Below are 26,839 nucleotides of genomic sequence, written 5' to 3'. Positions count from 1 at the left end.
ACACAGCACTACTACTAGACCAGGCTAGGCCTGGTCAATGCTGCACCCCAGGCACAAATGTACTGTTTCAGGGTGCACAGTAGCAATACTGCCAGGTGACCTGAGGGCCAGGCAGGACAGCACATCACTAAAAACCCTTTAAAGGGTGGGGGAGGGGTAGTAAGTTTGAATACAACAGTTCTGTTTAGTCTTTTCTGGGCATTATTGCATTATTACACTAACTGGAACTGCTTGTAGGGTGTTTATTACAAGTTAAGATATCAGTACACTAGTCTAATTGCTGATTCCAAAATGATTTTGTTGATGTTGCTGTTGTTGTGGGTATTTGTACAGTCCAGGCAGGCCTAGAACTATGTGGTGGAGGCTGATCTCCAATTCCTGATCTTGCCATTAATTCTCAGTGGTGGTATGGCTATGTCACCAGGCTCTCAGGTCCCAAACTCTGTGTGTGTGTGTGTGTATTTTTTTTTAAATACACACACATATATGAAATATCTACTTATGTAAACCCTTTTTGGTGTGTATAAATATTTGCCTGCATCATATAAGTATATGTTGTGAGTGTGCCTGGTGCCCTTGGAGGCCAGAAGAAGGTATCAGATGTCAGATCCCTTGGAACTGGAGTTGCAGACAGTTGTGAGCTGCAGCATGGATACTGGGACCAAACCTGGGTGTCTGCAACAGTGGCAAGTACTGTTAATCGCTGATCTTGATCTTCACTCCCCTACTTGCCAAAGTGGTTATTTTTAAAGATTCATTTTATATTTATTGTACTTGATGAGAGCGTGAAAGAAGGGGGAGGGGAGAGGAGGAAAGATAATGAAGATGGCCACAGAGGTCATATTTTTCCATAAAGGAATTTATTCAGCAGTTTAAAGAATCTCAGAAGCTAACTGCAAACCAAACAGAACACAGAACTCGGTGTGATTGTATTTTTAACACAAGGTTTTCTTAACGTGTTTTTTAATATCTCTTTTCTAGGGATGCACAGTGACTTTCCTGTCCCCTGATTACCCCTCCCCAGAGGTAAAAAGCAAAGCAGACTGTATCTTGTACAAAGCTGCCTACGACACCAACACAACGTAGCACAGTTTCTCCTTTTTCTTTCTTCAAATCAGTTTCACCAAAATAGACCTGCAGGGAACCCTTCATTGTCTCTGCATTTCATGTTGCAGACAGAGTGGGGCTGGGTGCAAAAGAAGGAGTGTGCATCATGTCTGCAGCTGCCTTGAGACTGCACCTTTACTGAGCCCCCACCACTCTGCAGGAGTGGCAGAGAATGCAGCCATCAGCATCAGCATCTGAGATCTTATCACTGCAGGGCAAGGCAAGGCAGAGGTGTAAACTGTGCACGCCAGGGGATGCCTTTGCCCATGAGCTGATAGGGCACATACACAAACAAACAAACCAACAACAACTTTCACACATTTGGACGTTTGAATGGGGAGCCTTTGCAGGCTGTGGGTATTAAGAGTCACCTCTAGTCCACCCTCTAACACTTGAAAGTGGCTTTCACCATCTTCCTGTTAAACACTAACTTATAACTCATGGTGACTTATTTGAATAAATAAATGATAACATGTTAATACTGGTTACAGGTTCTTTGTTGTTGTTGTTGTTGTTGTTGTTTTCCTTTTTCAAGACAGGGTCTTATTATGTAGCTCTTGGTAACCTGGAACTCACAATGTAGACCAGTTTGGCCTTGAACTCACAAAGACCTGCCTATATCTGCCTCCCAAACACTGGGATTAAAGGTGTGTGCCACTATATCCAGCTTGGCTACAGGTTCTTATTTCAGAGGTCAACACGCAAAATTCACTAGTTTGTTTATCTCAATATGTTTTTAAGTTAACGCCTCTCATACCCATCTGATAGATGAAGAAACTGAGGTCTCAACTGACTGACTTGCTTAACATGACTCAGCTGGGTAGAAAAAAAAAATGGAGGAAGCAGGGTGACCTCCGAGCCATGTCCTGCCTGGTGGCTGGCTAACTTTTTCTGTAAAAGAGCAGAAAGGAAGGAGTTTATACTCTCTAGAGCACCCAGCCTCTAACACACTCATCCGCTCATCTTCAGACATAAATAATACATGAGTTAACCAATGTGGGCATGGACGGACCACTAAACCTTTCATTGATGAACACATAAATTCAGATGTCATACAATTTCATGTCAAAAAAATATTATTTCTCAACTATTAAAAACACATTATTTTTAATGTGAGCCTCACAGGAAGTGTACCAGAGCTGGCTGCTGGCTGCTGTCTAGTCACATGGCTTCTCGGTGGTCCTCAACCTCAGCTCAGCTTCTATAAGTGACAAACCTCAAGATGACACCCTCGGGCATGGTACCTCCCCCTCCCCGGAGGGGGGGGGCTCCTGGCATGGCAAGAGCTTGGTTGCATTTCCTCCCCGGAGTGGGGACGTCGGGTCCTCCCCTGACGAGAAGGGGACATGGTTAGTTTCATTTCTGCAGGTCTGATCCCTGTTCCACTACATTTTACTTCCTAAATAAATCCATCTGAACTAACATCAGCTTCTTCTGATGTACGAATAAAGACCCTTTTAACTGACACAATTCCTGGGATCCACATCACAATAAAATGAGGTAGAGGGGAAAAGAGATGAAGAAAACAGAAGGCACCACTGTTGACAACTGTCCAAAGAACAGACTCAGCTGCAATCTTACAGGTGGCACAGAACAAAATTATCTTTTTTTTTTAAGTATTTTTTTTTTTTATAATGGACAGAAAACCGTTCTGAAAAATGTATCATCAAATGTAGAAGGGGAGAAAGATGAGACCCTGGGTTCGTTAGTAGAACCCTGTGATGGAGGGGGACCAGAAGCAGCCATCATCAGAACAGAAGATATAGGGCAGAAAGATCCTCCACTGAGCATCAGAACTCTCAACTAAGATGTGGACTACTGGGAAATGGAAGCCAGGAGAGCCATGTCATGACACTGAAGTCAAGACTGGGGAGGCACCCGGGTGCCAGGATCCCTGAACACTTTTATATTACTAGGCTTCTGTTGTTTTGTTTTTGTTGTTGTTGCTGCTTTGGCTTTTATGAATGCTTTCACGCACAAGCTCGGAACCACTAAACTTCATAAAATGATCCAGTGGAGGCCAACTGATTGACTTTAGAAGCGCACAGAAAAAGGATGCCTTGAGGTTCAGACGGTCCCGGTCGGGAGTCCTCAGACCCTGCCCCATTTGTCTAGATTTGAAAGCATGCTTTCACCACCCACAGCTCCCTCCCAACTCAAGCTTCTCTTTTCATTTCCACTCTTCTAGGAAGGAGGAAGCTAAGGCCTCCCAGTTCCCCACTCCTAGGTGCTTCTGCCAATCAAATCAGTGTAAAGTTCATTACTCTGCAATCGCCTTCTACCACCCTCTTCTTAAGAGCCCCAAAGTGTTTCAGCCAGGATTTACAGTTGACCTTCAAGACTCTCACCCTTCAAGACCTCTAGGCCACACCTGCGGTTGCCAACGCCTTTCCTGCCCATCAGCCGTTCTCATTCAGCCCTGGCCAACGCTTGCACTGCCTCTGCCCCCTGGCAAAACCCTAAGCTTTACTTCAAACACCCTATTTTTCCCCTGGGCAGACACAATCTACTGCATAGCTTGTCCTTCCAAGAATTACTAACAGTCTTCCCTCTTGTGTTAATGCTTTTTTTTTTTTTTTTTTTTTTTTGGACAAAGTGCTTGTGAAGGAGCTAGCTGTATTTTACAGATCAATCTGTCATTTCTCTTAGTCTGGTCCTATTTTCTGTGTCGTGCTATGCATGTTATTCACGATTTCTTCAAGGGGAAAATGGGGGAAGACCCTCACACAATGACTCTGGCGAATTCTGGGGAGACCCAGCTGTCTTTCATTGGGACCTTGGAATCTGCAGCAGGCACTGGCCTCAGATCTTTACATGATATGCTCATGGCATCTTCAGAACATAGCTCACATCATTATCCTCACCTTGCAGATGAGTGCAGATGAGGCCTGAGGGTCACGAACACCCAGTTGAGGTCACATATCTCTGACAGCAGAGGAAAATGTGGACCATACACCGGGTAATACACCTCTGTTCTGCTACTCTACAGCACAGATAATGATGGCACACAGGGCACAGGCTCCGTGACTAGCAAGTGCTCCATGCACAGGGTCTGGAACGGGACTTGCAAACGGGTATGTCCTTTATGATCCCTTTCCACCTTTGCCTTCAAGAGACGGTGAACTTACCACTCCATATATGTCTATCATTTTTCAAAAAGTTGATACTGATGTAATTTTAGACTCACAGACAAGTTTTAAAAATAGTCCAGAGTGTTTCCTATACCTTTTACCACACTTCCTCTAAAGCTCAGGCCTTACACAACCAGAGTATGTTTATCAAAACCCGAGAAGCTAGCATTGGCCCAACACCGTAACCTTAAATGTTAGGGGAGTCCCTGGGACTTTACCCCATTTCCCACTAGGATCCAATTTGAAATGCCACATTATATTTCACTGCCTTATCTGTCATGGTTCCCCGAATTGGTCCCCTCCCCTGCAACACACACACACCATGCTCTCTCATAATCTGACAGCAAAATACTGTACCTTTCTGGCTGATACATTGGAGGAACACTGGTCCTCATATACGGAATGTCTCTCAGTGTAGACTGGTGTGATGCTCCCTACTGATGAGGTTTAGGAAGTTTGCTATTTGTATTCTGGTGAGATCGCATCAAAAGAGTCTACTTTTTTCTTTCTTTTTTTTAAAGCACATCATATCAAAGGGGACGTGATGTTGTTGGGTCTGATAACTGGTGATGTCAGCTTGGGCATGAGGGGCTATGGTAACCCCTCAAAAAAAATATACAGACACGTTTTCAGCCCAGCTATCTATGAAAATATACACATAAGCTCTAAACCCAGTGTCTGTGACTGTAACTTTATTGGGAACTAAGATCTTTATAAAAAAAAAAAAAAAAAAAAATCAAAAGGATGAGATCAAGCTAGTTAGAGTCCAGTCATAGGTGTCCTTATCTGAAGAGAAGATTTAGACAGAAACACACAGATCTGGACATATGATGGCAGAGAGGTAAAGACTAGACTTGTGCATCCACAAAGCCAGACAACACCAGTGACTCCCCTTAATTCCAAGCAAACGACAGAAAGCAGAAGAGGCAGGGGAGCAGTCCTGGGCAGGCTCAGAGGACACCTTGGTATCAGCTACTGGGAGCCACAATGCACAGGTGCTTCCATCACTTGGGCTATGGGTCTTTGCCACAGGAGCTAGGAAAGAAAGTGTCCGTGGATTTCCCTGCTGTGACAGTTCATAACTGATACTTTTGTTGGAGGGAGTATCTGTTTACCCAGTGAGTGCAAAGTGAGCTTCACTGAAGTGCATAGGTGTTACCTTTCCCAGCTGCAAAGGGGAACCCAAAGGTAGATCCTGACAGAGCCCCAAGAGACAGTGTCAGCTGCAGCTAGAAGGGAGCGGGGCAGGTGGGGGAGGGGGGGTTAGCGTGCAGGGCAGGGTGACAGGCAGTTAGACAGGACACACAGGTAGCAAAAGGAGGTCTTCTTAGAATGCTTTGAGCAACAGAGGAGTGAAGCTGGAAGACAAGAGAAGATGGCTCCTTAGCACTGGCTGCGGACTCTACCTTCCTTTGTTGGAAACAAAAGGACAGGAATGAAATGATCGCTTTTAATTCCAAAATTTCCACTATTATTCTTTTCCCTGCTCTCTTTCCCTTGGCACATAGTTAATTAGATGGGTGTCATCTGTCACCAGAAGATGAAAGGCAAATAATGAAGCCCAAATTCCAGCGGAAACCTGGCTTCATGGATTAAGCAAGTGACACGGGTTTCAGAATTACCCGTTTTGAACCCACAAGATGAGCAAACGCTCTTCAAACTCTGCTCAGAATCCTAACTTTTCCTTTACAGATGTTGATCCATGATTTCAACAGGGATTCTGGGCTTTGGGAACAAAACCTCAGAAGGGCAGCAGGAAGCTTGTGCTGTGGAGTAGTTGTGGAGTAGCTGATCTCCACACAGAGGACCATGCCCTTGTTTGTGCTAACTGTGAGTCTGACATCCTGCACTGGGCATGCAGGGAGCATTTCCCATGTAAGAAATGGCTCAATTCTTTCTTTCACATCAGGTGCTAGGAGGAAAACACCCCGATTTCCTTCTTTCAGAGGAGAACAAAAAAGAAAAGCTAGGGTTTGTTTGTTTTGTTTTTGCTAATGGGAGAACAAAGAGAGCCAGGAGAAATAATATCCAGGGAGCACACCACATTAGCTCAGGCTCATGCACACACTATACATAGCCTGTCACACAGCTGGGCAAAGGTGCAAAAGAGCAGTCCCTTCTTGGGTCATGGCAACATTCAAGAGTAGATGACCGAGAATTCATAGCTGAACTGCTGACTCCGAGCCATAAAGCAGGACATACTGGGGCTTGAGGTGTACCTCAGTGGTGGAACACGCTTTCAACATGCATGAGGTCCTAGATTCAACACCCAAAACCAAACAAGCAAAAATGGCACTAAAACATAGCACAAGGTTGCTAAGGTTAAAGAAAGGACATTTGTTCTTTGTGTTTCGAGCGCTTTGCCTGAACCAGAGAGCTCCAAAGGTCCACTGGCAGCTATAGTTCCTAAGCTAGAGTCAGTCTGCCAGGCATCTGCTTTTAGGAAAGCCTTGGGTTAACAGAGAGACATCAAGATAGCTGGCTGAACTCAGACACGATCCGAGTCTCAGTCCCAAACAGCTTCCCATACAATGCCACCGAACAAACAAAAACAAAACAATAAGAACAGACACGAACTCATTCGTAACGACAACACTGGCAAAGTAATTGCAGCCCTCTTCAGTTTCATTAACCTCAACAGCGAAACGAAGAAGCCCTGGCTGGGGCTGGTGAGGAGGGGTGATCCTTTGTGTACTCTAGAGAAACAATTCATTCCATAACAAATCCCAAGGGGGTGCTCTCTTGTTTCTGAGGGAAGAATCTCAACAAATTGTAATAATTATGATTTTTGAGAAAGGGTTTCGGTATAGAGCCTGGCTTCAAACAAGGGTGTCCGTTCCTTCATCAGCCTTTCCACTACTGCACTACACTAGAAGCGTATGCCTCCATCCTCCGCCCCACCTCCGTCCCCCTCCGCCCCCCCTCCGCCCCCCCTCCGCTCCCCAGTGTAAATTATTGCCCTATTTCTCATTTTCTTGAAGTTTGGGCCCCATTTTGGAAAACTATCGAAACCTACTTGCCTGCCACGAGGACGTTCATGCTGGATGGAAGTTTATGGGTTTGAGGTGGGGAGGGGTTAAAAAAAAAAAAACAAAAAAGAAAAGAAAAGAACTTTGGAAAAGAACTCAGTAAAATATGGGTCCCTCAGAGAGCTGGAACAGGCAGCAGCCCAGGTTATGCACACAGTCTCTCAGGAGTGCCAGTAAAATGAAACAGAGTTACTGTTTCAGACTCCAGCACTGGCTAAGGCCTCCCTCCTCAATTACTTTCAAAGTTATTCATTTTAGTCAACATTAGAAGGGTAAGTCAACATTTGTCCTGGCAGCAAGCCCACATTTGTTATTTTATTAGTCTGCTACTGGCTAAATTGGCCCGAGATTAAACACATCTAATAAATAGCCCTAAAATATTGGAGTTTAGCTGAAAACCACATTCAAATTCTCTTACACAGGATGTTACTATTACTTAACCCTAGGCAGGAGGAGAAACACACACCCACACCCCTGTAAGTTCCTTTCAGTCAGCGCCAGCCCCTATTGCCTAAAGCGCATCTTGGTCATGCTCAGACATAGCTCTACAGACCTTCAGAGAAAGAGGAAGCCAAATATTTAGACCTCTCTGTGGTCCCTGGCTGCACATCTGCCTGCCCAACTTCAAGCAGCACCTTTTTTAAATTCTACTGAAGCAGACAGGGCCAGAATCTTAAGAGTTGTGTGTCACTTCAGCAGTCAGACCTTCTGACAAAGATAGGAGGCCTGCCAGCAGGGCTGTGCCCCCCAGGCTGTGAATCTCGGGAGGGGCACTTTGGGCAGGAATGTTACAAAAGTGATGTGTCCCACATACTATTCCCATTTCAGGTCTGGAAATGGGGTAGAGCTGGGGACAGTCCCGGCTAGATGGGACACCTGATCATGGCCACTGGGCCCTAAGGAAGGCCTTTGTGGCTTTGGAGTTCCTCAGTTACTTCCTACTGACTTCTTGGAACTTGTGGGTGGGACTAAGTTCTGTCCTTGTTTATCCCTGTGGAAGGGATATCCTGGCTCCCACCCCAACCCCTCTGGGCTGGGTAGGAGAAAAGCAAGCCTTGGGTCTTCCAACCTTGCTTTAAGAGCTGAGGAAGCTGGTGTGTACAAATCTCAAGACTACTTTTAAGACGTTTTGTAGGCTCCCCCAGAGCTTAGGAACAGACTCACAAAAACCTCTGCAGAAGTTAACAGAGTTCCTGTTAGTTTGATCAAAGAATGTGGCAATTCTTTACAAAGTATATGGGGATAAAAATAAGCCCATCTTTCTGGCCAGAGACTATTATTTTAGAACCTCGAGCCAATAATGTAACCTCCTGTGGCTTGGTTTGCTAGCTGTGAAGTACAATGACCCTCCTAGAGTTGTGTGGGGGAGCATGTGAGACTCTGTGGAATGTGTGTGTGTCATAGGCCCACCTCAGTGGGAGCCCCCAGATAAGACCAGATCACTAGCCTATTCCAAAGTTCAAAGGGCAGCCTGCTTCCTCCTCCAGCCTGCTGGCCAGCCCACTGCCATTCCCTGACACTTCCTAATTCACCTTCCACCGCCAAGACCACTGGCATGTTTTCGTTCTGCATTCCTGGCTTCTCCTTCCTCATTCCTGGCTTTATCATCTGTTTAGTAAAGCTCTGGCTGGATAAGAGGAAAACTGGGAGAGGCTTGGTAGGATTCAAGGCTACGCTGGAGGACAAAAAACAGTGGTGACATCCTAAAACATCAACCAGAGTAGGGTTAGGGGAGCCAGTACTTGGGTCTTGAGGTCCACACCAGATGGGCCCCTGCTAACACTCTGCTGAATTATGCTCTACAGGAGCTGGTCCGCAGTCTTACCAGACGCCAGAACTGTCTGGGATTAGGCAACCATAGGTTCACTGGATGTTTATTCCATTAGATGTACAAAGTAGAATGTTTCTCACACAGACATGGTGCCTTTTGCTTCAGTAAGGACACCACGGACTCACATCTACACTCTCTATCTACCTGTCATCTCCCAAAGTTCAGCATTCATTATCTTAGCTTCCCAGAAAATCAAATAGAAGTACAGAGATGAAAAGAGGCACGTGCACAGATCTCCATCTTGGTGTCCCAAAGGGTAGGACAGAGTGTTCTAGCTGAATCTGGGATGGTGACATGCATCTATCTCACTCGGAGCTGAGCTGACAGACAGGTCTGCTGTCTGGCTGAAGATAAGGCTGAAGATAAAGCAGGGATCACATTTGGCTGCTAGATAAAAACCTGCATGGTCATCAGGAGGGAGACCCCGGCTGCAGAAGAGAGCAGATACACTCCTTTGCTTTCCGGTTGCTCCTTAGCTTTGACAATGATTTTTGAGCAAGGAAGTTTTTCAGAGATGTGACTTCCAGAAAGAAACATAAAATACGTGTGATGCTTCTGCCATGTGCCAGCTGTACCCAGTGGCACTTTTTATCCCTTCAGATGCCTGGCCCATGTGTGCCCTCAGCAGCAAGTCCCCACACTTACCAACCAGGGAATACAGAACATTTTCGAACATTCAGCTCCCAAGAGAGAACAGGACAAACCCAAATCTAGTTATTCTAAATGAAAAAAGCAACCAAACAACTACATGAGAAGAATCAGTGAACTGGAAACATATATATATATATATATATATATATATATATATATATATATATATATATATATATATATAATTTAAACCTTCATGTTGGGGTGACACCATGTTACCCAATGAGCAATGGTATGTGATGTGAATAAATAAGGTAGAGAGTAGGCTGCTCAGTTAAGTGTGAGGGTGGTGATGTGCAATAGATTTCTATGATCCTCTGTCATCCCACACCCCTCAAGTATATAAATGGTTCCAAACGCTCTTCCTTAGGATGGGTGTGCGCGTGTGTGCTCACGCAGAACACAATGCTGTTTGCTTGGCCACTTCTCCTGGTGCAGCATATTTTTTTAAAGACGGGATTTTTGTTTTTACTGTTCACTAACAATAGATTTTTCCAGAAGCTCACTGCAGACCCTGGCTCTCTCAACTCTACATTTGCAACCTTGAACCATGATTGTGTGTTCTTTCTAGCCCCTAGACTTGAACCCAAAGCCGGATGCATCATTATTTAGGGTCTATTGGAATGAGTACATGTTCGAAAATGGAAAAGAAGGTATCCCTTGACAAAGGAATCAAGGAGCTCTAGAGTTCAGCTCATTTCAATGACAAAAGATAATCAGGAGCTTGAAGGATAATGTGATTTAAAAATAGGAAGACAGCCGGGGTGTGGTGGCGCACACCTTTAATCCCAGCACTTGGGAGGCAGAGGCAGGTGGATTTCTGAGTTCAAGGCCAGCCTGGTCTACAAAGTGAGTTCCAGGACAGCCAGGGCTACACAGAGAAACCCTGTCTCGAAAACCACCGCCCCCCCCCCCAAAAAAATAGGAAGACTAGTCACAGACTGTTGTGTCAAACAAAATGATGGAGCCTTGGAGTCAGAGGCAACAGGTGTTAATAAGTTTCTAGAAGAGATGAAGGCAGTTTTGCTGAATATGGTATGTATTTCTGGGGTAGAGGATGCCCCCCCACCCCTGCAGTGCAGGTAGCAAAAGACATGTGAATGGAATTAAGACTTATTCTGCACCAGATCCTTCTTCCTTCTGCCTCAGCATTTAGGTAGCTGGCCCTGCAAGCCTTAGTGGGCCCTGCTGCCAAGGCTGCTCTCTGCCTGACTCTAGCACATACTCTCGGCAGCAATGCCAGGACCCTATTTTATAGATGAGGAAGCAGGTGTCCAGGGAAAGGAAACCACTTGCTCCAAGTTTTACAAAGTAATTAATCGGCAGAGCTGACATTCAAATCTACCTGACTTGAAAGCCTTTCCTGCCACCCCCACCCTGACCTCCCAAGGCACATCATTTCCTCTTATAACAACAGCAGGGCATACACAGGGCAGTACCCTGCCAGTCTGTCTCCAAGGGCTTTCTGTCCATCAATGCCTTGGGTCAGTGCTACTTATTGTCCCATTTCATAGAGTAAGCAAGAAGACTTAAAGGGCTTTAGAGTTTGCCCAGGATCGCCTAGCAAATACAGAGCTCAAGGTCACTCCCCTGTCTACAAGGCCTGGGTTCTTCCCCTTTCCTAAGCCAGGGGGAACCTGGTTGGAAAATTGACTTCACAGGCAGAAGAGAGGTGAAGCCTGAGGCAGGAATGAAAAGAGAAGCTGAGCCCGCTGCTTCTAGCCTTGACACTCTGGGACCAGCATGACAGGCAGCTGTGGGATGCGGTACCCATGTGCCTCCAGCAGACATGACGTGACCCTCTCAGGGTAGACCCTGGGCTAGACAGTGTCCAGCATCAGTGGTCTCACTGGACTACTTTCTAATACATGATATTCACAGGCTTCCAAGTTCCTCACTGAGCAGCCCATCACAGACTGACAACCATTGTATCAATATGCTATTTTCGCTAATGATTTGGTCACACTCAAATAGACAGAAAGCATTGTTTTTCTTTCTAAATGTGGTGAAAAACAATAGATACAGTCAGGTCTCAGTACTTGTTCACTGACAGCTAAAGAACACTAGAGGTCATATTTTTAATTATTCAATTCTTTACCAATGTAGTCACCACACTGCGGAGTTTCCCCTACACTTGTAACAAAGGACCCTTTTGTAATTAAGGTGTCCAGCAGGAAGAAAACTCAAAGCAACCAAATCCACCCTCATCGGTTTCCCTGTCTGTGGTCAGCCCTGAGTATTGGATGATGCATGCTAGCGGGGTGCAGCCTCAATGGCCAGAGTGTAACAGTACTCAGACTCACACACCATATCCTGATTAAAACTCATGCTAGAAACTACAAAATCACACCACAGATATGTTTAGCCTACCTGCAAGGAAAGATGTGAGGCTTGCCAGTGTGCTTGGAATATCTTTTATTAAAAAAAAAAAAATAGTAGTAGTAGTAGTAGTAGTAATAACAACAACAACAATAACATCAACAACAAGAAAAAAATTCTATTTGAACCATTTGGGACCACTTGGTATTAACAACAACAACAATTCCATTTGGACCATTTGGGAAACCAACTTTTTTTTTGGGGGGGGGGTGTTTCGAGACAGGGTTTCTCTGTGTAGCCCTGGCTGTCCTGGAACTCACTCTGACTGACTACCCTAGCTTCTACTCGCAGACCTACACTCAAAACAGAAGCTGCTGTGACTGCAAAGGAACTGAAGTCCTGGGTTGTCATTTTGGATTTTTTTTGTTTGTTTTTTTTGTTTTTTTTTTTTGTTTTTTTTTTTTTTTAAATCCTATTTTATGGCGATCAACTTACAAGAGCCCAGAGTTGGGATTAAGAGCTCAGCTCAGGGGCTGGAGAGATGACTCAGTGGTTAAGACTGATCTTCTGAAGGTCCTGAGTTCAAATCCCAGCAACCACATGGTGGCTTGAAACCATCCATAATGAGATCTGACGCCCTCTTCTGGAGTGTCTGAAGATAGCTACAGTGTACATACATATAATAAATAAATAAAACTTCAATGAAAAAAAAGAACTCAGCTCAGCCCAAGTTCAAATCCTAGTTCTTACCTCCTACCTTCCACATGTATATACATTTCAATGTATATCGGAAAGTAGCCTTGCATACAAGGAAGAAGGCAGAAATGGGTTAAATAAGTTCCTTTGAAAATATGAAACTTTCTTGAAGCTCTACAAGGAAATTTTTATTTATATTGTTAGAGTAAAATAATTTCTCTCTTTAAAAAAAACTTGATTATCATGGAAAGCGGGGATTTTCTGTGACACATTAAAACTACTTTTTATATTCCAATCATGGAGGAGCCCTCAGAGCCTGCCTTACACAGTTTCTTTCTTCTTTCTTTCTTCTTTCTTTCTTTCTTTCTTTCTTTCTTTCTTTCTTTCTTTCTTTCTTTCTTTTTTCTCGAGACAGGGTTTCTCTGTGTAGCCATGGCTGTCCTAGAACTCACTCTGTAGACCAGGCTGGCCTTGAACTCAGAAATCAGAAATCTACCTGCCTCTGCCTCCCAAGTGCTGGGATTAAAGGTGTGCGCCAGCACTGCCCGGCACGCAGTTTCTAACTCCTGGGGATCACCATGACTACATATTCCATACATGTGGATCACCCAAGCTATCGGGTGCTTACTGCACCCATAAATTGTTAATTTGTTACTTCAGTAAACTTATTGTAAAAACAAAGTATCAACCCCCTTAAATTCAAAAAAGTCACATAAGGAGACCTGCTCTTCAGTGCCCACGTAAAAAGCTGCCTGTGGGAACACATGCCCATAACCCTTAGTACTGGCAGAGCCAAAGACAGGTCACGGAGTGTGTGTCCAGAGGTGGACTTCTAAAGATCTTTTTCTACAGTGTACACACACACACACACACACACACACACACACACACACACACACACACGCTCCTACCACTTAGGCTCTCCTTAAATATTTGCCCTTCCCTGAGGCTTCCAAGGCTGAGTCTAACACTTTGTTAAAAGGGGAAATTAGCAAGTGATGGGGATGATAAAGACATACTAGGTCCAAAGTGACCTGACCTAATCAGGACCTTGGGAAAATAACTGGAGAGACAAAGTGACTTGAATTACTTTGACTCTTATTCTTGTATCATTTGAGCTGTCACAAGTTGCATGACATTATCTTTTGGGAAGTAATGACTGAGTCCAGTCCTCCCTTTCCAGAAGCAAAAGCTCAGGGGTTCTGAGTGGTTGAGCCTACCTGTGCCCTGGCCTCTAGTGGGAAACTCGCATCAGAGCCAACTTAGACACAAATGCTGCATTTAAGAGCCTTATGAAGCCAGCTTCCACTTACTGCTGTGGATGTCAGAACAAAGTTCGCTGTTGTAGGCCCTCAGAGCCTTGGTGTGAAGCATGCATAGACTCATGGAAGGAAACAGGTGGGGAGGCAGAAGAGGGTGGCGGTGACACTCCATGTTTGTGGCTCACACTTTAGCTATCAGATGTTTTTCTCTTCTTCTAAGAGTTTACTTCTCTTTGCATAGAGGTTTGTTTCCAAGCCCCTTTGCAAGGTCACAAGAGAAGCCCCTCGGCTCACAACGCACGCGCGCACACACACACACACACACACACACACACACACACACACACGCCTCACCGAGCAGCCACTGGGATGGTTTTTAAGACAAGGCCTGTGAAAACAAATGAGGACTACAGGACACTGATAGCCCTACCAACACCCATTTCCAAGATGTGTGACATCTAGAATTAAGACTTCGCTAGGGAAACATAACTCAGCAGGAGAGCAAGTGCATAAGAGCACAGAGGCCCCTGAGTCCAGTCTGTAGCACGGCAGGGGTTGGGGGTGAGAAAGACCTCTCCACCTGTGACCGCTTAGATTTCTTCTCTGGATGGGCCTGGGATTGTTACAACACCTTTGAGGAGGGAGCCTGCACCAGCCACAAGTTCGGGCCAGAAATGACTAGAAGGAAGCCTTAGCCCTGGCCACTAGGCTCAGCTTCAGCTGTTTCCATTATTTGATTTATTTTCCTTTCTCTGGCTTCTCACAGAAATACTCCAATGTCTAAATCAGGCAGTTGGGATGCACTGTAGTATATGATATTCTAAGGGCCTGACCTAGGCTCTCAGTTTTATTTGATTCAATCAGGCTGCCAGCTTCTAATACTACCTATGAAAGAGCATCTTGGGAAATATACGTCTCCTTGCTCTTTATCATGTCTTCTGTAGCTACTGCATCTGTAGAACTCAAAAAGCATCAGGTCAACCCATGTCACCTACATGTGCAGAAGTTTATGTCTATCCATTCTTTGTGGCTTGTTTTTCACTCTAATAGTGATCTCCTATTGAGGACAAAGTAAGTCCTTGTTTGCAGATTGGGATTCTGAATTATAGGCCAGGGCAAAGGTCACCCCACTCACTGACTCAAACAGGAAGTCACTTTGTGCAGAGTTCTAACCAACTTTAATGGGGTTCATTTGTAACACTTTCCAAACAGTTCTGCTGACAACTAACTCCTTTTAATAACCAGGAGCTGCTTCAGTCACCATGTTGGCAAGCTGAATGGTGAAGACTAGGAAAAAAAGGAGCATCATTTTTCTTGCCTTGGTTGATTAAATAAATAAATAAATAAATAAATAAATAAATAAATAAAAGGTCTTTGCCTTGTCCAGTCCCACAGTTTGTGTATAAAATGTCGCTGACAGGCACGTATGAGGACTGGTTCTCTAGCTACTTGTGATTGTTTGTTTATTGGGCCAGGGAGTGGCACTATTAGGAGGTGTGGCCTTGTTTGAAAAGGTGTGTCACTGTGGGCGTGGGCTTTAATACCCTAGTCTTAGCTGCCTGGAAGTTAAGTCTTCCACTAGCAGCCTTCAGATGAAGATGTAGAACTCTCAGCTCTGCCTGCACCATGCCTGCTTGGATGCTGTCATGCACCCACCTTGATAATGGACTGAACCTCAGAACCTGTAAGCCAGCCCCAATTAAATGTTGTCCTTGTAAGAGTTGACATGGTCGTGGTGCCTGTTCACAGCAGTAATACCCTAAGACACCACTAGCACTATTTTGAGAAGTACCAAGAGACTTTAGGAAGTGAGAGGCCAGGTGGAAGAAACAGGTCTCTGGGAGCCTTTGAAGGTTAGACTTGGTCCCCAGTCCCTTTGTTTCTCTCTGCTTCCAGTCTACCAAGAGGTGAGCAGCCTCTGTCACATGACCCTGCAGCCATGATGCTCCGTCTCACCATAGGTCCAGAATCAGTGGGGCAAGGATGATGGACTTCCACCTCTGACTATGCCATTTCCATCTGTATGATCCTGGAGAAACCACTGAAGCCTCCTTCCCTTCTGTACACTTGTTTTTAAAACAGATAATTATACTCAGGTGAGCCAAAGGATGTAAGAGTGCTCTACGAGGTATAAAACACACACCCCGAGAGAATGAGCACCACCACAAGCGTCATTATGAACAACTCTGGACATATATTTTCTCCCCAAGCAAGCTCGAACAGTAGGCCCAAAGATCTGAATCAAATCTCTTTTGTCTTTGCCTATGTGTACCTCTATCGCTGTGTATACACGGGCACTTGTGTTCCTGTACATGTGAAAACGAGAGAACAACCCTGGGTGCCATTCTTCAGGCACCATCTGCACAGGGTCTCTCATTGGCTTCAAACTCAACAAGTGGGCTATGCTGGCTGACCAGTAGATCCTAGGGACTGGCCTGCTCCTGCCTCCCCAGGGCTGGGATCACAAGTGCAAAACCCTGTCTTCCGTCTTTCAGTGTGCACACACAAACAAACTGCATTATTAGACAATATCCACAGCACTGTGTTTTGTCATGTCTATGAAATAGCCATACTATTATTTGGGTATGAATTATAATTTCTGTTAAGGTGAACATTTAAAACAATCTTAGCCCTCAGTTCTTTGATTGTGAGCTGTGTATTCTTGTCTTTTGCCTATCTGTCAGTAGATCATTTTATATCTTTATAGATTATTTATAAGACAGAGCTACTAATCCTAACACTGTTGTTTTTATTTCTAAAATAATTTTCAAGGTATTCTTCTCCTTCTCCTACCTAAGGACACATATTACATAAAAAAGAAACTTGTTGATTTAACATCATGATATAGTGTAATTATAGTATTTCTGCATCATGATATAGTGTAATAATTATAGTATTTCTGGGATGATCAATACTCATGATTTCCGGACACAGTTAGGACGTCCTGGTGAAATAAGGAAAACAAAGAGAATGAACAAACCTGAGTCGATTGTGAGCAAGGATGTGAATTCGGAGGGACTAGGAGAGGGACATCAATTTCCAAATATTTAGGATACATGAGAAAGTACACTATAGAATAACAGCTCTGAAAAGCTGTGCTATCATCAAAGGATCTTCTCATGAGCCACACTGAACAAAGGCAGAAGATGGTCTCACGTTCTGTGAGCTTTCTCTCCCTGGAAGTGGTAAACAGAGACTGAATGCATCCAGCAGCCAGAGGAGACCTGGGCACCTGTTCTCAGCAGCCAGGGCATGCCGATGCGGTGACCTGGGCTCATTTCCCTAGAGGGTTCTATTTGTTTTTTAAGTCCCTGGAAGCAAAGCCTGTTTTGCTTTTCCTTTCCTCCTCAATGTAAGAGCCAGGAAAAAAAAAAAAAAAAAAAAGACCAATGGATTTACTGTTAAGCTTTCTGGTGCAGCTCCAATTAATTGAAGTTTGCTAATAACCAAGGCTGCCTTCTTGAAAAAGAACATAATGGCCCGAGCTCAGAGGAACATGTTCAAGTGTTCCTAGACTTAAAGGGAACCACTCTTCCTAGCCAGCTGAAGGTTCACAAGCCTATCCTACTTAATGTCTTCTAAGCCAGTGGCTCCTTTACACCAAAAAAGGGAAAACCAAAAGGGGACAAGTGGGGGAGAAGGAGAGAGCATTAGAAACCTCTGGCCCTCACTGACAACAGTGTCTGACCCAACACAAGGAGAAATGCAACCACAGCAAGTTCTTCACGAGACAAATTATACAAGGCAACTGATCGCATACATCACCAATGAAGGTGCCCCAGATACACAAATGCACCATTAATAACAATTAAATTTACAGAGGGCTTGCAAGATTGATTAGGATGGGACCAATAATTTATTTTCATCTATCAGTTATAGGTACAGTATCACTGGTGCACAATTAGGGGTGTGTTAAAAAAAAAAAGAAAGGACACAATTTAAAAAGAAACCAGATGGTAGTTGAGCCCTCAATACTGGTTTATGTGGAAGGCTCATGTAGATAAGCAAAATGACTAATAGAAGAATTGGTGGTGTCAGCTTCACATTGCTGGACATGGAGAGTTTTGGCAGAGATCTACTTTGTGGTTTTGAGACACATAGAGTTGATAATACCAAAACCTTCTCAAGCTGGGCTTGCTACTCTATGAAGTGGGCTCCTGAAGTTCTGTCTGGAGGTTGGGTCTCTCCCTCACTGCACAAGGAATGAGCCTTGGATTGTGAGGCAATCTCTGGGGCAGGCAGGTTCACCGCACGGGTGCCCTGGGGTGAGGAGACCAGTGATTTAGTCATTTTGTGGCAATGTGATGTGGTTGGGAAAGTACAGACTTCACAGTCAGACCTAAGCTGTGAGTCTTGGGGCCTCAACCACATAGCTCAGTCATGACAGCTTTCTTAGAGTCTTTCCTTCTTTCTACAACACAGGATGTGCTGGATAGTTTTATGTCAAGTTGACACATCCTAAAGTCACTTGAGAGGAGGCAACCTCAATTAAGAAAAATGCCTTCATGAGATTGGGCTGTACACAGGCCTGTGGGACATTATCTTAATCGGTGATTGATGGGGGAGGGCCGAGTCTGCTGTGGGTGGTGCCATCCTTGGGTTGATAGTCCTGGGTTCCATAAGAAAGCAGGCTGAGCAAGCCAGTAAGCCACATCCCCTATGGCCTCTGCATCAGCTCTTGCCTCTGAGCTCCTGCCCTGACTTTGATGATGAACTGTGATGTGGAAATAGAAGTCAAATAAACCCTTTCGCTTCAATATGCTTTTGGTCATGGTGTTTCACCACAGCAATAGTAACCCTAACAAAGACCGAGAGTAGCACTAACCTCATGTGATCATTGTGATTATGATCAAAGTGAAGGACATACATATGGAGTTCCCCCATGCATGGATGATTGAGATGTGTGTGAGGTGTGGTGTGTGTGTGTGTATGTGTGTGTGTGTGTGTGTGTGTGTGTCAGTATTCATTAACTAGGGTGATGCTCATGACCTTGCTCTTTTTTTGACACAAGGCCTTGATTTATAATCCATGCTTGCCCTGAACTCATGAATACTTCCACCCCACCTCCCAGAGCTGAGATTACAGGTGTGAATCACCACACCAGGCTGGATAACACTCACTGAGATTTCTATGTGCCAGGCACTACATGAATTTTCCTATTTGACCTTCACTATGTTTCTAGGAGGCAGCACTATCATTACCTCTATATTATGATCAAGAAAACTTGACACTTGGAGAGGCAAAATGGTTTGCTCAAGTCACTCCACTATCAGGCAGTGGGGAAGATGAGGGAACGAGATAGCCTTATTTCAGAGTCAATGCTTCGAACAGCCTAAAAGTCCTCAGGGATAAAGTTAACTTCCCTTCCTCTAAGATATCGTATCCACTACCCTTCCGGATGAACAAGTGCTATGCCCTAGTGACCTGAATCAGAACTACCTACCAGTGAGTGATGACCTCTCTCTGGGCCACTGTGCAGCTTTTCACCCAGCGAAATCCGAGGCCTACTAAGCCATCTAAAGAACTTTTAGGGTTTAGTTGTAATAGCTGCCATGGCCGTTGGCATGCATTTTGGCCGTATATATTGACAGTTCCAATACTACATGATGTAGATTCCGAGAAAAGCTAAGTCCAGGAAACCAGTTGACCACTCAGCTCTGTAACTGGTACTCAAGGAGTGTACCTCTAAGTGGGTACAACTTTCAAATACAGTTGTTGACTGGGGGAGGCACAAATCACAGAAGAACACAGGGTCCAGCTTGTCCTGTAGCTGAAGCTTTAGAGGTACAGTCTTAGTTAAGGTTACCTATTTAAAAGGTGTTATTTATTTGGGGCATTATATATGTCTCTTTTGCATTTACCTTCATTTTTTTCATTAGATTTTTTTTTTTAAAGTACTGAACACCAGGCTAAATCCATCAGAAAATCTGGTATTGAATCGTGGATCGAGCTGGATTTTCTTGGTATTTTTCTGCAAGTCACCTTTCTTTGGTGTCCTTATTGACAAAACTGGAATTTAATATATGTTTTGTAATGAGCTACAAGGAATCTCAAGAAATTCTGGCATGATAGAATGCTTTAATTTTATATCCAGTGTGTGCCATGATTCATAGGACTATGCAAGGCTTCTGATTGAGTAAAAACTAGATCCTATACTTTTGGGAGCCCAGGGTAATATTCAACTACTCATGAACTACACCTATTACCTATGCACTGAGATTTTTATAAGCACCAAGAGATGAAGCAATGGCTAGAAATACCACCAACCAATGAGGCCTGATGCCAAGCAACACATCTATGCCCAAAGTGAGAAGTCTACCAGGATGCCAAGCCTAACACAAGAAAATGTCTGGATTCCATTAAAAATTGAACTGAGGGCTACGGAGATGGGTTAGCAGGTGAGAGTAACAGGCACACAAACCTAATGGCCTGAGTCTAATCCCCAGATCGTTAAACATTTCAGAGAGAGAGGTAGATGTTCTCTAACCTTCACATGCCTGAACACACACACACACACACACACACACACACACACACACACACTCACACAAATAGTAAACATAATGTTATCCTACAAGTCTTAGAAGCCTGCCCTCACTCTAACTTCCTTAACCATGCCTGGCTACCGAATCTTCTATTTAAAGTAAACCTCACCATAGAGAAACAGACTTTTAATTGATAATCAGCCCTGCTCATTAGCATTCTCAGCTTCCCTTTTAGGGAACTGAGCAGGTACTCTGAGCACCCAGCAGTTATGGAGTGAGCACTTCCTCCCCGTAAAGGAAGTGATCAAAGTTTTCATGACAATGAAAATGGAGGTGAACTGAGCAAGGTTGCATTAATGAACTGCTCGTGTCATGGGACAATTTTCTGTGAAAATCCAAAGCTGTGTAACGAGCTCCTCACAGTTCACAGTCATGACGAGAGCTGGAGAATTCTATGACTAGTTAGCCAGGGGTATTACATCTAAACATTTGCAATCCAATGCATACACCATAAGAAATGCAAGGTTTACTAGCAGTATTTGAAATCCAACCCATATAAGAAATGCCAGAAGAAGAAGTGCTGTTTTATTAGTTGTTACAAAATATCAGGCATGCACTATCATAACCTATGAAGAGTATTTTTTAAAGTTTAAAATGAATATTTTAAAGAAAAAAAAATGTAAACATGTATCATTTTTACTTCCACTGGAAACTATCAATAACATTTTTAAAAGAAGCATTTGAATTAAACCCTGAAGAGAAATTTTATTATTATTTGCTTTTAAGAGAATTTCTTCATCATCTTTACTCGGGTAGATGGCATCTGGTGACCTGCTTCCCTCTGAGCTTTCTGTTAAATGAACATCAAGTAGCTGGTGACTGCGTGCTAGAAGAACCTGGCAGTGGCCAGGGCCACGCTGCACACGTGGTCTTCCCTAGAACATGCTCAGGAGGAACTGCCATCACACAACTGTGCCAGGCACAGGTGCTCCGCCACAAGCGCCCTGAAGGTCAAAGGGTCCTGTCATCCCAGGAAGGCCTTCGGAGAGACAGGCTTCCTTTTATTATCGTTCTTTTTATAAAAATGAAAAGTTTCTTGAAAAAGAAACGTTCACAGGACTTAATATCTATTTTATAAACAATTATATAATCTTGTTTTTTTTTCAAGACAGTAAGGGAATGTGGGTTTTGGTTGTTGCTTTTAGGCATTTATAAATACTGGCGACACCTACCGGCAGAAAATATATTTCTGTTCAGTCGCCTTTTGTGCTGACAGAAACTTGCCCTGAAACCCACTTAAGTTTCTTTTTCCAATCTAGCCTATCTTCATTATTGGGAAGTGACTTATATTTGGCCAACAAAGTCAGAGGCATCTATTTCTGTCTCAAGTTGTATAAAGTGTACTTTGATCATAGTAAAAATAATTATATTAATAAAACTCAATGTTGATCCCTGAAAAATACTTACCAATATCCCCCAAAAGCATTCACCTCCCATTCTTGTTTTTACACAAGTACATCCCCACAAAGGAAAAATAAAATATACTTTATTTTGTGGATCCAATGAGTAATGAGGAAAATTAGCATAACAGTTCATGAAATGCTACAGCATAAATCTACAGACTATGACGAACAAGGGAAGAAGTAATAAGCAGGCAGGTTCACTCAAGCCTTTACCACAGGACCCCAAAACTCAGGACAAAAAGATTAAAAAAAAAAAAAATTAAAAAAAAAAAAAAAAAAGCCTGATCAGAATTTCCAGCTTTTTTCACTCATCTTCTCGGGCCCACTTTAGTGTATTAACCAAACCAGGTATGCTTCTCTCCTTACCAGTCCCATTGCTACTGAAAACTCATATCCATTCTAGGCTCTAACAACCTGAACTCCATGATGGAACCAAACAGATGAGAGCCCACTACACTTCCACAGCTGCTGAGACTACAAACTCTACAAATATTCAACTAGCTACGGAAAGCCCAGAGGCTTATCTTGTGCTCAGCAAACAAAAAGGAGGATACAACCAGAGCCTGGTGGAGTCCCATTGAAGGGAGGCAATCTTGTTGGAGGAAATGGATCTCTGATGCTACCAACCCCCCCCCCCCCAAAAAAAAACAGAAAGAAAGTCCCCCCCAAAAAAAAAAAACCCACACCTATACAGAATTCAGAGCGTCAAGGACACACACCAAGCAGACCTACATGTGTTGTGTAGGTGGAATCAACGGTACTGTGACAAGGTGGGACACACACCTTCCTCCAGCACCACTGCTCACCCGAGTCTCTCAGAGTGAGGCGCGCGCGCGCGCGCGCGCGCACACACACACACACACACGACATGATGAGCTTGTCCTATGGACTCCACCACAGCAAAACTGGGGTCTGATAAGACAACTGTCTTCTCTAAAACCTTGAAAACGAATGAGAATCGTCTTCTCCCCCAGCTGAATTTAACCAACTTCTAAGGGCAGTCAGCAATTTGCCAGAGACAGGACACATGGGGGTGGGAGAGGAAAGCCTAAGAAAGACAAACCGAGAGGACTCCCTCAATTACCCAAGGGCACTGCCCCTCTCCCTTGCGCCCAAGTTCCCAGAATGGGAACTGTTTCTAGTATTTCAAGTCAGCTTCCCATTCACCAACGTTTAGCTCGCTTTCAGCAGTCATAAAGGAGAGCCTCAATTACTCATTTAGTTCAGACCCAAAATGAAGACACCCTTCCCCCAACCTCCTTTATTGGCTACTTGTGACAAGTAAAAGTGCCCTGTCCCGTCCTTGCTCTCAAACAGCTACAAAAACAAGTGAGTCTGGTGAGATGTCTGAACCGGTTCCCAAGAACTTAGCTCTCTCAACCCCGGCCGGGGACGGGGAGACATTGCTTTACGTGGCTCTCTCCTGACACCCGGGCCTTCTTAACAAGGCAGCGGTAGGTAGGTGCCTTTGCAGGCTCTAGACAGAGCCTGGGGTTCTGTCTGCCTGCCGCTCGGGAAGAAGAGAAGCAGCGTCAAAGATCTGCGGTTCCCGGGCGCGGGGAGAAGGGCAGCGATAGAGGACCCACAGAGAAGGCGTGAGAGGGAACCCTTGAAGGGGCGATCTGGAGAAGCGCAGCACGTGGGGGAGATGGAGAGAAAGCGAGCGGTACACAGGGTGAGGTGGCAGAGAAGCTCGGAGGTGCAGGTGTGTGGAGGGCGCGTCCTACCTCGTCCTTGGCCACCCCGCTGCCCAGGGGCGCCTCCAAGCTGCAGTTTGACCTCTTGACAGTGAGGTAGAAGGGGTAATCCTTGGCCACCATGGCGGCTGCCGGGCCTGCCCTTTGAGATGTCACCGCTGATCTCAGGCGACAACAAAAATTCCGGGTAAAAGAGGGCCCGAGCTCCACGATGCCGGCGACGGCGACGCGAACACCTACAGCAGCTTCTAGCTGGGTGGAGCTGACGCCTAGACTCCACCGGGAAGGGCGGGGTCGCTTTGAGCCACGCCCACCGAGGCGGGCGGGTAGGCGGGACTAGAGGGACCCACCCGGCTCTCCTAGGAGCGCCAGGTGCGAACTTAGAGACGCCTCCTGAGGGTGAGGCGGTTCTGCCAACTTTGGGGACCTCAGGGAACGTTTGCGCTGAGGAGCCTACAGAACCCAGACAGCTCCACTGGTGGAAAAACAGCTTGTAGCAAAGAGGCCAGGGTGCTAGGCAAACGCTGATAGAGCGAGAGGGCAAGTCCCAAGCCAGGCTCTCACTTTGTGGGGGTGGGGGTGGGGGTGGGGGTGGAGGTGGGGGTGGGGAGGGTGTGTGCAGGGTTTCTCTACTCATCCCTGGCTGTCATGGATACATTTTATTAAAAATGAGCGTTAGTAGGGTAAAAGCAGTCCAAACAGTAAAATGCACCCATTTTAAGAGCAGTTCAAAAAGCACCGTGAAACCAAGCTCCAAAGCTGAGAGACAAATACTTTCCACCACTCCCCTCCCCTCTAACCATCCCCTCTTCTTCCCCACCCCCACGTCCTTACACCCACGGCCCTACACCCACGCTGGACTGATTCAGTCTGTTTCCAGCCTAGAGCGAAGACCACGCTTTGGGGATCTTTTCTGGGGAAACACTGACGTTGTAAATGCCCAAGAAGTAATTACAAGGTTGTTGCTACAGCCCTGACCAGCCTGTAAAAAACCGAAAAGAAACTAACAAAACAAACAAACAATGCTAGAAACAATGGTAACAGTCTTTAGTAAGAGTATTTAAGTAAGCTTTTCTAATTATAGAACACCACCCCATAGCGATCAGAGAGAAGGGTCTACAGGTGTGGAACTGAAAGAGCTCCTTTCTGTTGGCCTCAGTTGGAAAATAATTGCAAAAGGCTGGGAATGCTGGGCTTCGGAAGAATAGTTATCAAGTGTGAGGCTGTGAGTTCAATTCCTAGTATCCAAAATATAACAATGGGGAACAAAGCAGTGGACCAGTTTAAATTCGAAACAGGGTTACAAAAGATTTTTTCTTTTCTTTTCTTTTCTTTTCTTTCCTTTTCTTTTGTTCTTTCTTTTGTTCTTTTTCTTTCTTTTCTTTTCTTTCTTTCTTTCTTTTTTTCTTTTTTGATATTCTTTATAAAGATATTCTTGGAGGTCAACAACATTGAATGTCTAGAAGAATCTGAGACAAGCTTACACTGTCCCTAGTGGCAGAGGAGAAACATCTGGGATAGAAAAGGTTAGTAATAGTGGACAAAGAGGTTTTATAGTTACAGTAACAATTTTCAACATCTTAAAAGAAAAATATATTCACATGTCACTCTGGGAAAAAAAAGAATAAATTTTTAAAGTTATCATTTCCTCCAAATAACATTTCTTGTAAACTTTGCTACAGTATCTTTCCATCGTCCTGTGAAAGGCCTGCATACGGAGAATGTTGCTAGAGAGAGGTACCGAGTCTTGGTTTTGCTTCTGGGGTGTGAGGGAGGCAGTGTGATGGAGAAATATAGACCTTGCTTTGACAGTCTCTGCTTCCAGATTAGGTCAGGACCTAGCAGTTCCTACTTTTCCTGGCAGGAAACGGCTTAACCTGCGGATCTTCCACCTCAGGTACCAAATCCACACCCTGGCACTAAACCCACTCATTATCTTGCCTGACTAGATAGCAGACAGACAGACAGACAGACTGTCTTAGGATGCAAGAAGAAGCATATGTGTAAACAGGGCTCGGAAATGAGTGGGTTCCAACTGAGACTGGAGAAAGTGCCTGTGATTTTCTTCCCAAGTATATAACCTGAAGCAACAGGAAAAAAGCTAAGCAAAAGAGGCGTGGAGGGGGAAGGGGCATATGAGAACTGATTTCATACTCCTTGCAAGCTTGGCGAAATATAGTGTTGAGCAGAGGGAACCCCATTTCCAAAGGGTGCCCAACCAAGCCAGGCCCAGAGGTAGTGACATGTCCCAGCGCCAAGGCCTCCACAACTTCTCTTCCTTTACCCTGCCCCGTTCTTCCAGGCTCACCCACTGTCTCCACCACAAGACCCTGGGCATCAACAGTGCATTTGGGAATGAGCTTTGATCCCCAGTGAAGTTCGCTGGGCTTTGTTCTCCAGTTGGAAAATACTTACAGCCCTTGATGGGGTGTTACCTGCAATAGGTTCCCACAGCCCTGGTATTGGGGTGCTTTCTTCAGTGTTCTTAGGACTGACCAGGCAGTGTGACACATCAAAAACACATGGTAATAATAAGCAAGCCCTTAGAGATGGGGAGAAAAGAGGACTGCAGAGATAGCTCAGCAGTTAAAAGCACTTGCCTCTCTTTAAGAGGATTCAAGTTCAATTCCCAGCACCCACTTCAGGTAGCTTGAAACCACCTGTAAGTCTAGCTCCCAAGGATCTCATAGCCTCCTCTGACCTCCACTGACACCCACACACACAGAAACACACACACATACAAGTGAATGCGAAATGGGGAAGGGAAATTGAAGCTCAAGTTTAATTACTGTACAGCAAATAACAATCATATATTAATAAGAAGCTTACCATACACATTTCATTTTCTCTTAAGACTTTTTTTTTTTTTTTGCCTTTCTTAGAAAATACTAGGAACCAAAGAATCAGTGAATAACATACATGCAGCAAACCAAACTTTTTACTATTCCTCTGGGGATGTAGAAAAGGAGTGAGGGAGAAAGAGAATTGCAAATAGCCACAACTACTTAAATAGTGCCACAAAATGACCTCAGTATCTTTGGGTCTGATTTTCCCAAGTTCTCATAGAATGAATGTCTGACCACCCAAAATAGGGTTCTCGTCTTTAAATTCTTAAAGATACGCACATACATATAAATGGGGTGTGTGTGTGTGTGTGTGTGTGTGTGT

General features: G+C 44.6%; 1 protein-coding gene across 4 annotated transcripts in view; it reads right to left on the bottom strand.

The window, feature by feature from the left end:
- Arhgef3 (Rho guanine nucleotide exchange factor 3) overlaps nucleotides 1-26,839 on the bottom strand; it is a 291,654-nt gene that overhangs the window by 44,453 nt on the left and 220,362 nt on the right. The window contains exon 1 of one of the 4 annotated variants that reach the window (XM_021203022.1): nucleotides 23,702-23,926. The exons of the other annotated variants lie outside the window; for them this stretch is intronic. Within the exon in view, the coding sequence (XP_021058681.1) occupies nucleotides 23,702-23,794 (93 nt within the window). The 5' untranslated portion in view covers nucleotides 23,795-23,926. Of the gene's footprint in view, nucleotides 1-23,701; nucleotides 23,927-26,839 lie in introns of those variants that run through there. 4 annotated transcript variants of the gene reach the window in all.

The sequence above is a fragment of the Mus pahari genome, chromosome 8, assembly GCF_900095145.1.
Source record: "Mus pahari chromosome 8, PAHARI_EIJ_v1.1, whole genome shotgun sequence".
NCBI classification, from domain to species: domain Eukaryota; kingdom Metazoa; phylum Chordata; class Mammalia; order Rodentia; family Muridae; genus Mus; species Mus pahari.
This window is presented reverse-complemented; position numbering and strand designations above follow the sequence as displayed.